Source organism: Pagrus major, chromosome 7 (assembly GCF_040436345.1).
Source record: "Pagrus major chromosome 7, Pma_NU_1.0".
Classification (NCBI taxonomy): domain Eukaryota; kingdom Metazoa; phylum Chordata; class Actinopteri; order Spariformes; family Sparidae; genus Pagrus; species Pagrus major.
This window is the reverse complement of record NC_133221.1, coordinates 18,606,158-18,619,485: the sequence shown is the minus strand read 5'-3', so window position 1 is coordinate 18,619,485 and position 13,328 is coordinate 18,606,158. Positions and strand designations below refer to the sequence as shown.

Sequence of the window (13,328 nt, the reverse complement as noted above, 5' to 3'; positions counted from 1 at the left end):
CCATCCCATCTGGTGTAAATTACTAAATACCAACATATTCATGTCAGATGTGCAAACATTTCAATCTGTGCAAGATGGAAAATGCAACTTGAATAGAGAAAAAACAGAGCTCCACTGGTGGACAAAGCCCTCCCAAGCTCCACATACTCCCCAGGACCGTGCATGGCTTGCGGCGGAATATATTGGCTCTGCTCTCCCATTGCTTGCTTCACCATGACAGCCACGCTGGGGCAGATTAGCTGCCATTCCCGTAGTCTGTGCCGGGGTTTTGTGTGAGCCACTAACATGTGGTTCCAATAGAAGAATGCACAAACCCATCAGAAACACTTTCCACACCCACAGCTTCAAATTCCAGCCAGGCCCTGGGAGACTCTTACTGCAGTTACATAGCCCCCCTGATTAAATCCCAGATTAAGTGGAGAAGATAAGAAAAGCTGTCAGTAGGGATAAGGGATTGAGGCGATGGTCATCTTTCAGAAAGTTGAAGAAATAGCAGATGGTGGATCAGTGTTCAATTTTAATATTTATTTTTAGAGATAGAGAGCAGGTTAATCAAATGTATCTGTCCATAAGCAGAAGAGGAAACTCAGTGGCTTAGTCAATTTGATTTGTTAACTCTCAAAGAGTCGGGACGGCTGTAATAGAATATTTCACAATATTATAAATACAGTATGGTTTATTCCACTTCAGAAAGGACCAGTTACCCCCATCTTAAAGTTTTGATTAAGTTTCAATTAGAGTGATTTGGGATATGCTTTGATCTGTATTGACTCAATATATCAGCCTCCAAAAGCCTTATAAGATTTGTCAGAAATGAAAAACGCTGAGTTGAGACTGCACAATGCTGGGGGCAGTTATTAACTAAGCATCACTCCATCCTGTGTCAGGGTCATTGGGTGAAGACTGTCACTAGAGTCTGGAAATTACTATACCCTTAGCCTCATTAATGGACAAAAAAATATGATTTAATGCTCATTAAAATCTGCAGCGCTGCCTGCTGGCCACTGTTCTGAGCTTTGATCTTAACAAGATTTATCTTGGCCATGAAGTGTAGCTATTGTGACACAACAGATCCTTGAAGTATTAGAACAGCATTAACACGTTCCAACCAAGCTAAAAAATATGGCTGCACAGTCAAATGGTGGATTGAGGCAAGTTGAGCGAAGTCTGTCATGAAGTATTTGGCTGTTTTCAGACATTTATCAGTAGACCTTCATGACAGAAACCCTTTGTATTAAGAAGTTCCAAACTCGAGTCCACTTTTTGTACTTAATTGTACAGTGTGCACAAAACGTTACCACATATGTCCGGGAGTGTAAAAGGGAGCTGACAGCAAGGGCATCACTTTGTGCTGAAAAGTGGTGGAGACATAAGGGCACAGATGAAAAAACATTTTTTTTTAAAAATGGTCTTCAGGATATGCAATTTTAGGCAATGTAATGAGGGGATCATGTGAGGTCAGAGTAGATTATTACTGTGGGTGAAAAAATTGCAAAATGATGCATCAAAATTAATCTTAATCTCTAATGATGATTTTTTTTCTAGCACATTTTAACTAATTATGCTTTTAAAAAGTGATGGGGGCAAAATCGTCCATTTCAGAAAGTGGTGGGGAGATGTCCCCAGGGTGAATGAAACCTATGGTTGATAGAAACAGTGATTTTTTTTTTCTATTTTAACATTATTCTTACAAAAGTTTGACTCGGAAATAAAGAGAAAACAACTCTGATAAAAGGACAAGAAGTAGAAAATGACAAAGTTTTTATTTTGCTTCCCTCCAAAACTTCTGTCTTTAAAAGTAAACAAAGTGTTCACAAGTAAAGGGCACTAACAAGTATAGAGGCCTAGTGTCAGCTTATTAGCACATACTTGCTTACTAGGTTCATTAATAAATTATTATGCCTCTACAATATGATAAAAACAATCTAATTGTGATTATTCTTGACAAATATTGCGATTGTGACATGATTGACGATTAGTGGGAATGATTATCAGTGAAGAAAACTATTAGAATCATGAAGATGTGACATTTGATGGGGTCTGTACCAAACAAACATGTCTTTCTTACATCTGGAGAACAAGATTTGACATGTTTGCAGCACTACATAATGCTGTTTCCTCACATCTTTGAGCTTTATCAAAAAATTGCACCCTCTTGGGATTTGGACTGCACTTAGCCATACTGCAATTTTGATTATCACAATTGTGCAGCCCTATTACTTTTTAACTCACAAGGCACTAAAATTCAATTTTTCATCTTTACAAAAATCCTTAAATTATGACTGGAACTTTGCTACTGTATACTTATGAGCATAAAGATCACAGCTGGTTTATCAGAAGCATGCTTTTTCCATACAGAGAAAGGCCATGTGCCTTTCCAGGGTCATTTTTACAGATTAGTTAAGGGCTTATGGGCTACTGTAGCTTTTGAGCTGCTGTTCAAATACTGCCATCTTGTGGTTTATGGTGGACTTGTGTAAAAAGTTTCCCATCTCTTCCAACATAATGATCATTCTATTCCCCTCCTGTGAAATCCTAGATTATGTTTTATTGTCACAAAATCTGCTCAGTTCAGATGTGTAGTGTAGTCGAGTCATGTGACTGAGGAGGGACAAAATAACCATTCAAAAAGCCTCAGATATTAAATGAATACTACCTCTCTGTGCTCATGTTATTTAATATCCTGAGACAATGAGCGATTTTTTCACTTGATAATGAAAAAACATAATTAAACATTTTCACCAGAGGATGATTGACAGGCGCATTAAAGTTCTCCACTCACTTTTTCAACCAATCAAAGTGAAGAGGCGGGCCTTCGCACTAATCCTTACAAAATGGCGGCTGTTGTTGTTTTGCCGCAGGGTCACTGAATAAATCCGTTTTTCGTTGCAATAATTTTCTGCACTAAATTGCATAAACAGCGCTAAAAACCAGCCCAGGCGTCCCGACGGTCGGCTCCGTGTGGACTGAAATGAAAGGTAAAGAGCGGTCGCCGATTAAAAAACGCTCCCGGGCCTTGGATGATATTCGAGACAGGGGAGGATGCCACCCGACCAGCAAGAAAATGGGGGCTCTCTCCGTTTCCAGTGGGAGTAATAATGGAAACAGCTCGACCAAAAGCGACGGCGGCTCGACGAGAAGGAGTCTGCTCGGCGAGAAAAGAGACAGAGATTTCGACGGACATAGTCGGACTGGGAATAACCACAGTTTGTCTGCTGCCGCTAGCTCCGTCGGCAAAAACCACAACCTGAGCCTGACGCTGGATTTAGCCTCACCGAGGACAACTTCCCGGGGGGAGCCGCGGGTCCAGCCGCCCAGCGCCGAGAGTGAGTACAAAACCCTCAAAATAAGCGACCTCGGCACCCAGCTGAGCGACGAAGATATAGAGGATGGACTATTTCATGAATTTAAAAAATTCGGAGATGTGAGTGTTAAGATAAGCCGCAGCAACGATGAACGGATAGCGTTCGTGAATTTCAGGAAGCCCGACGACGCCAGAGCGGCTAAGCACGCCCGGGGCCGGCTGGTGCTGTACGACCGGCCGCTAAAAATTGAGGCGGTGTACATCAACAGGAGGAGAAGCCGGTCCCCTGTGGAGAGAGACTTGTATGGTGCAGCTCAAAGCCATAGACATTTGCAGAGACCCCTCTCGCCCACCGGGCTTGGATATAGAGACTACCGGCTGCAGCAGCTGGCCCTGGGACGGCTCCCCCCTCCCCCGCCGCCCCCTCTGCCCAGAGAGCTGGAGCGGGACAGGGAGTTCGCCCTGTTTGAAGCCAGGGCACGTCCAGCTTTCATTGCAGAGCGAGCAGCTTTTCGTGAGGAGGATTTTATATCGCCAGAAGATGACCAAAGAGCCAATAGGACGTTGTTTTTAGGTAATCTGGACATAACTGTTACAGAAGCGGACCTGAGGAGAGCTTTTGACAGGTTTGGGGTCATAACAGAAGTGGACATCAAAAGACCCACACGGGGACAAATCAGCACATATGGGTTTCTGAAATTTGAGAACCTTGACATGGCCCACCGTGCTAAGCTTAGTATGTCTGGCAAGGTAGTAGGCCGCAACCCCATAAAGATAGGTTATGGGAAAGCAACTCCTACCACACGCCTGTGGGTGGGTGGACTTGGACCTTGGGTCCCTCTTGCTGCACTGGCGAGAGAGTTTGATCGTTTTGGCACGATAAGGACCATTGACTACAGAAAGGGGGACACTTGGGCCTACATTCAGTATGAAAGTTTGGATGCTGCACAAGCGGCATGCACACACATGAGGGGCTTCCCGCTGGGAGGCCCAGAGAGGAGACTCAGAGTGGACTTTGCTGATGCTGAGCATCGTTACCAGCAGCAGTTCCTGCAGCCTCTCCCAATACCACCGTTTGACATGGTGGCTGAGTCGTTTGTCCACCGTGCCACTCCTGAACCTCTGAGGGTCAGGGAAAGGACTCCACCGCAGCTTCACTTCAGGGAGAGAGAGCTCTTTCCTGGAACTGAGTGGCCCAACCCAGCTATCCGTGATCGGGTACGAGCCTCACCCTTTGAGCCTCTAGAGCATCTGGAACGTGAGCGGCGGGCGCGTGAGCCCTGGTCCTTGGAACGAGAGCTGCAGGGACGAGAACCTGCACGCAAACGCCGTGTACTGGAGGATGGACGCCACATAGACCACTCCCCTGACAGCACCGATAGGACAGTAAGACGCAGGCGTGCTTCTCCAGATGGTAGTCCTGGAGGTAGCAGCAGAGACGGAGGGCGCTTCAGTGACTCAGAGCGCCCCCTGCGGGGTGAAAGACCCTCCCCCACACGAGAACATCACAGTGGACTAGAAAGAGTTGGGGCTGAAAGGAGACTCAAAAGCCAGAGTCTTTCTGAAAAAGGACCTTCAAGCAGCAACATTTCAGCAGTTGGAGAGCGTAAGCGCAAAGCTGGCGATGGTGGTAAGGGGCCAGCCAAGAGAGAACGTTCTGAGAGCAGCACCAAGGGCGGTCAGTCATCCAAACCTGACGGCACCAGACTCGGTTTGGCCTGGAATGGCATGCTACTGCTCAAGAACAGCAACTTTCCAGCCAATATGCACCTGCTGGAGGGCGATCACAACGTAGCCAGCGACCTGCTTGTTGACGGCACAACAGGGAGGCAGGTGAGCGAGCTAAAGATTACCCAACGTCTCCGTCTGGACCAGCCCAAGCTTGACGAGGTGTCCCGACGCATCAAGGTGGCGGGTCCCGGCGGCTACGCCATCCTGCTGGCAGTTCCTGGCACCACGGAGGATACATCTTCGTCTGACCCTGCAGCTTCAACTCAGCGGCCACTTCGCAACCTGGTGTCCTACCTCAACCAAAAACAAGCAGCTGGAGTCATCAGCCTGCCTGTGGGGGGGAGCAGAGATAAAGACAACACAGGGGTTCTTCATGCTTTCCCTCCCTGTGATTTCTCCCAGCAGTTCCTGGATTCCTCTGCCAAAGCTCTGGCTAAAAGTGAAGAGGACTATCTGGTCATGATTGTTGTTCGTGGAGCATCTTGAAAAACATCAGAACACACTAAGTTCGAATGGTGTAAAAAAAAAAAAAAATCTGCTGTATGTCAGTAACTATTGCATGCTGTGTGTTCTGCATTATGGGGTACACTAGTATGGTTCTTGAGTGTTTGTATGTTGCCATGTAATCCACTAAAAGGACAAACAGTGCCCTCCTACAAAACTAAAAGGATGTGTGTTTTTGAAATTATTTTTAAAGGGTGTATAAGTTGCTCTCAAGGTCATAAACCGGCAGTAATTCAGTACAGTTGAACAGGAAAATATGAGGAGCATTTGCTGAATACATTTTATTTAAGAAGAGATACGTCAAATAGAAAAAAAAATATTTGGTTAATTCACAGGTTTAAAATCTTACCCACCCCCAGTTCCACTACAAGAAAAGCAAATTTAGAAATGCAATGAATGGACACAGTAACACCTCAGACTCCCTCAGAAACTACTGTAGTGTCAAAGCCACATTTATCAGACACAGTATTAACAAAATCTTAAAATGACAAGCTTAACAATGCTCACTTATACTGTAGTGCCTGAGATTGTATAGGTGTTATTGTGTCTATCTCCTGCACAGGTATTTATGAGGGGAGGGGAATTAGAAAACATCCTTTTTCAAAGCTTTGAATTACAGTGCAATAATATTTCTACTATAATCACTTTGTTTGATGGATGGAGACAAAGGAGTGCATGACATTTTTGAATTGAAGGTTTTCAGTAATGGTGTAGTGAATGATTTGGTATTGCAGTTACAAAGCTAATCTCTTTGGAGAAGGAATCCTGGTTACATTTTGAAGGTCAGAACATGTTGGACAAGTTTTCTTCAGCACAACACACTCACCAGACGTGTTCTTCTTGCCTTCCACAAGTAACATACTTGATGATAAAAAAGATAGCTTTGCTGAATGGAGTTTGGTGTACTGAAGAAGAGTTGTACACTATGTTTTAATTTTAATGGTCCCTAGATACAAGTCACTATTTCAGTTACCTATGTTGTGATTAATGTTTGAAAAATGACAGATTATGTTCAGGTTCATGGTTTGAATTTGAGTGTATCTTTTTTTAACGTGTTCCGCAATGTCGGAACACCAAATTGCAAGATAGACAATGAACTCAGTGTGTGTCCACTGGTCAGACTAAGTTGTTATGTCAACTCAATGTGGAATGCTCAGTACTAACAGATGTGAGATTTTTTTTGCCCAGGGAACAGCCCATAACACAACACGTATAGCATAGTAAAGCAAATACTAACATGTTTTTCTTTTTTTTTTTTTTTTTACTCCATATTTTATTTCGCGCATCCCTACCTTAGAAATGGTTGTGTCATGTGATCTATGAAAATCTACAGTAGTAATGGATAAAAAAAAGCTTAGAGAGGTTTGTGTTGTTTCATTTATTGCTCTGAAACCAGTAGGTCCTCCAAGAATAATAATATTCAGTATCAGTAAAATGTTGGTTCAAAGTAACCTGCTATTTGTTCAGTGTAATTTTAAAGTTTTAAAAACAATTTAACAGTTAATGTTTGAATTTAAAGTCTAAAGATCTAAATTGGACAGTAATTTACTCATGCCTGCCAACATGTTCCCAAGGCCTACTTACCGTATTTTGTTTTGACATTGTATGTTCGTCATGCAATAGTTACCCACCCTGAATTATAATTTGCTGAGTTTGGTTTAATGTGTATTGAAAACATTAATATGTCTGAAAACTGTTACATGTGTGAACACATCACACCCACTTCAACGTTGGACTCATGAGGAACCGAGTGCAGAGCTGAACACCTCTGCAGAGAAGTGTTTGTGAGTCCTCGCTAATGAGGCAGCTTTTAAGTTGTGTGTCCCCTCTGCACCTGTGATGACTCCTGTTTTTAAATGGAAAAATTGAGCAATGTACACTTTGATGTCATGGGAAAGGAAAATCCGTAGAGCCCATGCGAAGCTGTTCACATACCTGCAAGTGCGTTTGGGCACTTAATGTGACCGATTGTCAATAAATTGTTCATTTGAAGGGAAACATGTTTCTTCGATGGAAGTGAATTGAAGAAAAGAGCTGCCATGCCTTATTGTGTTTCGAAGGAATTTGTCACTTGAAATTGTGTTTTCCTGCACACGAAAAAGGGAGACAATTAACAGTTTGTTTAGCACCAGAAGAGAGACCCAGGATCACTGTTTGCTTACAGGCCTGTTCTGAGCTCCTAAGTTGCCCATCTTTAAATTACTCCCCTGTTACACCCACATCTGTTCCTGTTGGCATGTGAACACCTGATCAGGATCGAGGAGCCTGCACTGCCCCTTGTTTACAGCCAGTTTGCAGTGTGAAAAGGTGGCAGACAGCTGTGCAGTCCGGGAGTCGAGGGCTGGAGCAAACAGCAGCACGTGCCAGTATCCTGTTGTCTTCCCTGCTCATAACTCAAAAGGTTTCATGTGCGTTGTTCCTGGTTCTGAATAGGAGCTGAGGAAACCCCATCACCGCCTGTCACACACTCCACTCGGGAGATTGTGGGTGACACTGCTCTGAAATTTCCATACAGTTCAGGCTGTCTCACTGCAGAGGCCAAGCTGAACCACTGGGCTGATTTGTCTTTATTAAACTTTGCCCAGTTATGATTTGATTTGACTAAATGTTTGGCGCAGGGAAGAGGATTGGCCCAAACCTCAGCTAGGAATATTGTTTGCTCCCGTCTTTGTGTTCTCCTCTGATTGAACCCTCTCCGAGGAGACGAGTGAAGAAGTGTTTTGCCGTGCTGAAGCTGTACTCCATCATCATCTGAGGTCGGCTGCAGCATGGAAATGAAACATGAACAGGGTAGATTGTTTACCCTTTTCGACATCGCTGGAAGGAATCCACGCTGCGGATGCCACCCCTCCCCCATATTCTTCTAGGAGACCTGTTTGTTTAAGTTTAAGGCCACTTTACACAGGAGAGAAGGTTTTCCATTTCCTCCTGCCATCCATTTTAGTCATATTAGTGTGAAAACAAAAGCTGTGTCCTGTGCTGAGAAGGAGCCCGCACTACACTAGAGAAACATTGCCATCTTGAGGACCTTGGTGCTCCTGCCTTCCCCTCACAGTCTACCTGACAAATCACACTCATGCACATCAGACAGCCAGGACAGAGCTGGTATCAGTGTCCGACTGCTGTGTAGAAATGGCATGAGGGTGAGTACAGAGGAAAAGTGCTGTCTGCCAGGTCTGTATCGGTGGCTAAGGCAGCAGTGGTAAGTATAAAGTGTCAACACCACATGTTTTATAATAACAAATGCAAAGTGGCACACTGTAGTTTTCAGCCAAAGTCATTACTGACATTATTTCAACTAATGGCAGCTGGCATTAGTCCAGTTGTGTAAGATAATACAATGACCCATCACATAGTGCTGCTTTGATCAGCAGCTTAAGAATCAACAGAATAACATGATGATGAATTGTCTCAAATGGTGAACATTTTAATACCCAAATGTATACTTTTTTGATAATACACTCACACAGAGGTTTATGTTTACATTAATTGCAAAACTGATGTAAGAACACGTAGCTGCTTTTGCAGCCTAAAACCAAATGAAGATTAGTATCATTCATGTAAAGATTTATTATGTCTCTGATGAAAAAGAAGTACAGGCAGGGTTAATATGATGTGGTCTCTGAGAAAACGGTGACGTAGGCTTCATTGTTTCATGCAGAACAAAAAAGCTTCAAACCACTCAAATACATTCATGTTGAACACTGTCAGTACGCAACTCCTGATAGATAATGTTATTGATCCTGCTAAAAAGGAACCTCCATTAGACTATTTCTTGTGCAAGACTGAAGCATTGTTATCAGTAACCAGCTGGGCAAATGTTATTTAAGGAATTACAATAACATTAAGAAGTTGCTTCTGCTACAGAAACATCTTTTGCATTAGGAGATTGGCCACAAATGATAACCTCATATTAATTAAATGGAGAATATTAATGTGACATTTAAAGGAGGTCATCGTACACCATATGCCACCAGCCGGCGATCAGAATCTAGCTTGTGAAAATGAAATCAATCTCTGTTCAATAGTATATTAAGACTGTTTGAGCAGCTACGTGCTATCTGTCAAATAATTCACAGCCAGCTAAATATTCACTCATTATATATCAATCAGCAATACAATGTGTGGCTTACAGCTTTGTGCAAAAAATAGATATTCACAAATTAAAGTATATAAAAAAAGATACATAAAGAGAAACAAGCGTTTTTAGAAATTGATTTATAGGCTGGACCCTGGTTAGGTTTTGTCCTGATACACTGTTAATAAAATAGACTAATTTATACCTCTTAAAACAAAGAATTGTAATATTTCACAAATTTGAAAGATGATTATGAAACAATGTACAACAATGTAACATTAAGTTCATCATTGAAATATACTCACTCTGGTATTAGTGTCACCACTTTTCCAAATAAGTGTTGTTACCTTTAATCTAAAGCAAAATATGGTAAATATTTTAATTTTATGCCAGTCGCACTACGATATTTTCTGCAAATGCAATCCGCAGTAAGATTTGGTAATGTACAATCACCTCAGCTCAACACTTCTCATGTCATAGTATTTGCTAATGCATACTGCCAGAAAGGTCATCTATTTTACTCATAGCCAAACAGTAATTCACCGGGATGCTGACATGGATTTTTTTCAGCCAATACAAAAACCAATAATTATCTGCTTCTTATGGCCGATAACAATGAGATAACTACTTCGTATTTTTCTGCTTCTTCTGGCAGATCACAAACCAACTTTAAAGGTGCAAACCACTGTATGTGAGTGTGTAGACAGTGAAAGCAATCTGGATTCATATTATTAACTTTATTAGTTGGCTCAAAGCTCACTGATATTGATAAGTAGCAGATAAATACTATGAATTTCCCAGTATCAGGCCGACAAATGTATCAGTCCAATATTATTGTGCATCCCTAATAATTTATAAAAGCCACAAATAATCAATTTCACACTTGATTTATGTTATCCATGCTGATTGCAGTGTAGTTCATCTTAGTGTAAAGCCCCTAGTTGGATATTAGGTTATTGATAAGCATTTAAATCTTGTAAAAACAAGTGTTAACTTGCCATAACATTCATTTACACTGTCATAGTAAACATTCACGTTTGTTTCCTTTACAGAGTTTCCTGGACAGGTGCATCAGTTTGTTTCCTGGCACTAAACACAACATCAGGTGACGTCTACTGTAAGTACCTGTTTGCTTTGATTACCAGTATTTTTACAATATGAAACAACAAGTGAAATAATTGAGAACATTTGTTGTGTCTACTTTTGAAAACAAGATGAAATGAATGTAATGTATACATGAATCATTTGTTTATTCAAGTCAGTGTGTCTGAATAATGTCTCAATAAAACATGTTGAAGATGTCAAAAGTTGTGAATGTTTTTGTTTTTTCTCCCCGAAAGAGATGGAGGTTGGTCTGGCATCAGTGCATTTATTGCCAAATCACACAGGAACAGACTTGAGTCACATGTCAGTTTATTACAGCTGACTGCGCACTGTTACAAGGCTTACAAATGAACTCTAAGGGCTCGGAACAGGATATCTATGATTGGTTAAGCAGGTTTTCTAATCTATCAGTTAACAAATGTAGGAGCAGAGTAGTGACAAAACAGTGCTTTACCCATAAATGCATTCACTGCAACAAAAACACAAAATCAAACGCCACCAAGCAGAACTCAGTTCCTTAGAGTTTAAGACATACCAAAGGGACACATAAATCCTTTCAAGATATTTCTCAAACACAGAGATCCTTAAAACTAACAAGTAAAATAATCCCAAAACCAAAATCTACTTTTAAAGCATCAAATACTTTTCATAAAAGATTTATTATGGTACAAAATATTCAGTGGTCCTCAATCACAAAAGCATACTGGTGCTGAATGCAACTCGTGAGCCAAAAGAGCTTTTGTGCATGACTGTCGTTATTGAAACAATACAAAGAGCCTTGCTCAGTATTGTGAAAGTGAGTTGAGGGGGAATAATTTGGTACTAATTGAGACAGCATTCTTTGAGTAAGAGCGCTCCTCTGCCTCAAGAGGGCAGCGTAACAACACACATGTCCATCATTGGAGTCTGGGCTGTCCTCAAGACTTGGAGATGACTGTAGAATGATCATAGTAGTTTAAATTATTTAAACTCCCTAAACTATTTCTTTTTAAACAAATGATAAGCTTCAAGTTGTAGGTAGGTTTCTAATGTGTCTTTGGCTGACATCACAGGAAGGTTAGTAAAGATACAGTACAGTACCTTGTAAGGCAAACTGGTGAAAACACAAAAATCTCTATTACATAAAAAAAAAAATTTCAACAACCAACAGACTCCCGTATATAAACAAAATATAACTACAAGTTGCATTGCCATTAATTGGCTGCCTGCAGGCACTGTTAAGGCTTGGCAACAGTTTCCTACCAGTCCAGTGGGGCGACGTGCATCTACACACATCTACAAGGGCAACAACAGAGAAATATCTTTGTTACACAGTTGGTCAGATGATTTACAGACATACAAGGTCGACAAAATGACACTTTTATCACCCTCATCAGCTCCGTCGCCCCTCAGTCTAACTGTGATCAAAATATTGAGGAAACATACTGAAATCTCGGCTTCAGGATCTACAGTTAAAATGTTGTGCAAGTGAGCTGTTAATGACAGGAAAAACTCTCTCTGTGTGCACTTGCATAGAACAGCTCACAAATGATGAGCTAAGTGTGACTGTTTGCCAAGTTAGAGTTATTAAAATGCGCATTATCATTACTGACCCACAAACAGAGAAAGGCAGTTTGTAGATTTGTTGTAGCATTTAAAAGGTCACAACTGAGGTTTCAATTAAAAAGAAAGTAAAGAAAAAATTAAGTGTGCTTGCTTGCACTAAAAACTGCAAGTGCAAACACTGTAAACAGGTTAAAATGTGCTTAAAGTTGAAGCGTCAGTGATGGTTTCAGTTCGATTTGTCATTTGAAGTGTAAGCATTGAAAAAAGCTGAGGTGTGAGTTGAACTGCAAGATCTGAAGGCAGCTGAAATCAGTTGGAAGTGCAATGACTGAAATCATGTGATATTTAAATTGTATCCCAGGTTAGGGTCTATTTGTATACAACTGTCAGCTGATGCGTCAGTTTAACTGTCATTTGCAACAATACAAGTAAAAGTTCAAATGTAAGTTAAACTGTAAACAATGAAGGAAAGATAAGTATTAATACTACAAGTACTGGAGAAAGTTGAAGTGTCTACCCTGTATAAGTAGTTGGAATTGAAGCAATTAAAGCAACATTATGTGGAAACTGGCATTGAGTGCAACACCACTGTCGTAAATACAAATCCCAGGTCTGTAACAATTTGTCAGACGTAATGTAGGTGCCCACTACAAACAAAACTCACTATTCATGACAATATGCGTTGAAAACTTGTATCTTGAAGTAAACGTGTGTAACGCTGTGATCCTACCCTCTTACTGAAGTTACACAGTGCAGAAACAAGAGATAGGAGGGCGGAGTGGCTGAGACAGAGACACCATTCACCCTGTTACAAGACACTGTACCATCAAAATGAGTTTGAAGCTGTTATTTTGGGTTAAAAAAGTTACATAATGTTGCTTTAAAGTTGCTGAAATTTCAGCTGAAGTGGAAATGCTGGAGAGAGATGAAAGCAGGTGAAATCAGTCACATGTAAAGAGTTTTAAAGGTGCATTATGTAGTTTTGGGGAAGAATTCTTAATCAGAAGAGAAAGATCTTCATTGACTGATTTTCTTTATGCCTAAACAAACTAAATAAACAAA

The 13,328-nt window shown here is 41.3% G+C and overlaps 1 protein-coding gene across 1 annotated transcript; it reads left to right on the top strand.

Moving 5' to 3' along the window:
• The first annotated feature begins 2,855 nt into the window (after window positions 1–2,855).
• On the top strand, window positions 2,856–10,924 carry rbm15 (RNA binding motif protein 15). Its single transcript, XM_073470307.1, has one exon. It carries the CDS (start codon window positions 2,972–2,974, stop codon window positions 5,519–5,521), a length of 2,550 nt encoding a protein of 849 aa, XP_073326408.1. The 5' UTR covers window positions 2,856–2,971; the 3' UTR covers window positions 5,522–10,924.
• The last annotated feature ends 2,404 nt before the right edge of the window (window positions 10,925–13,328 follow it).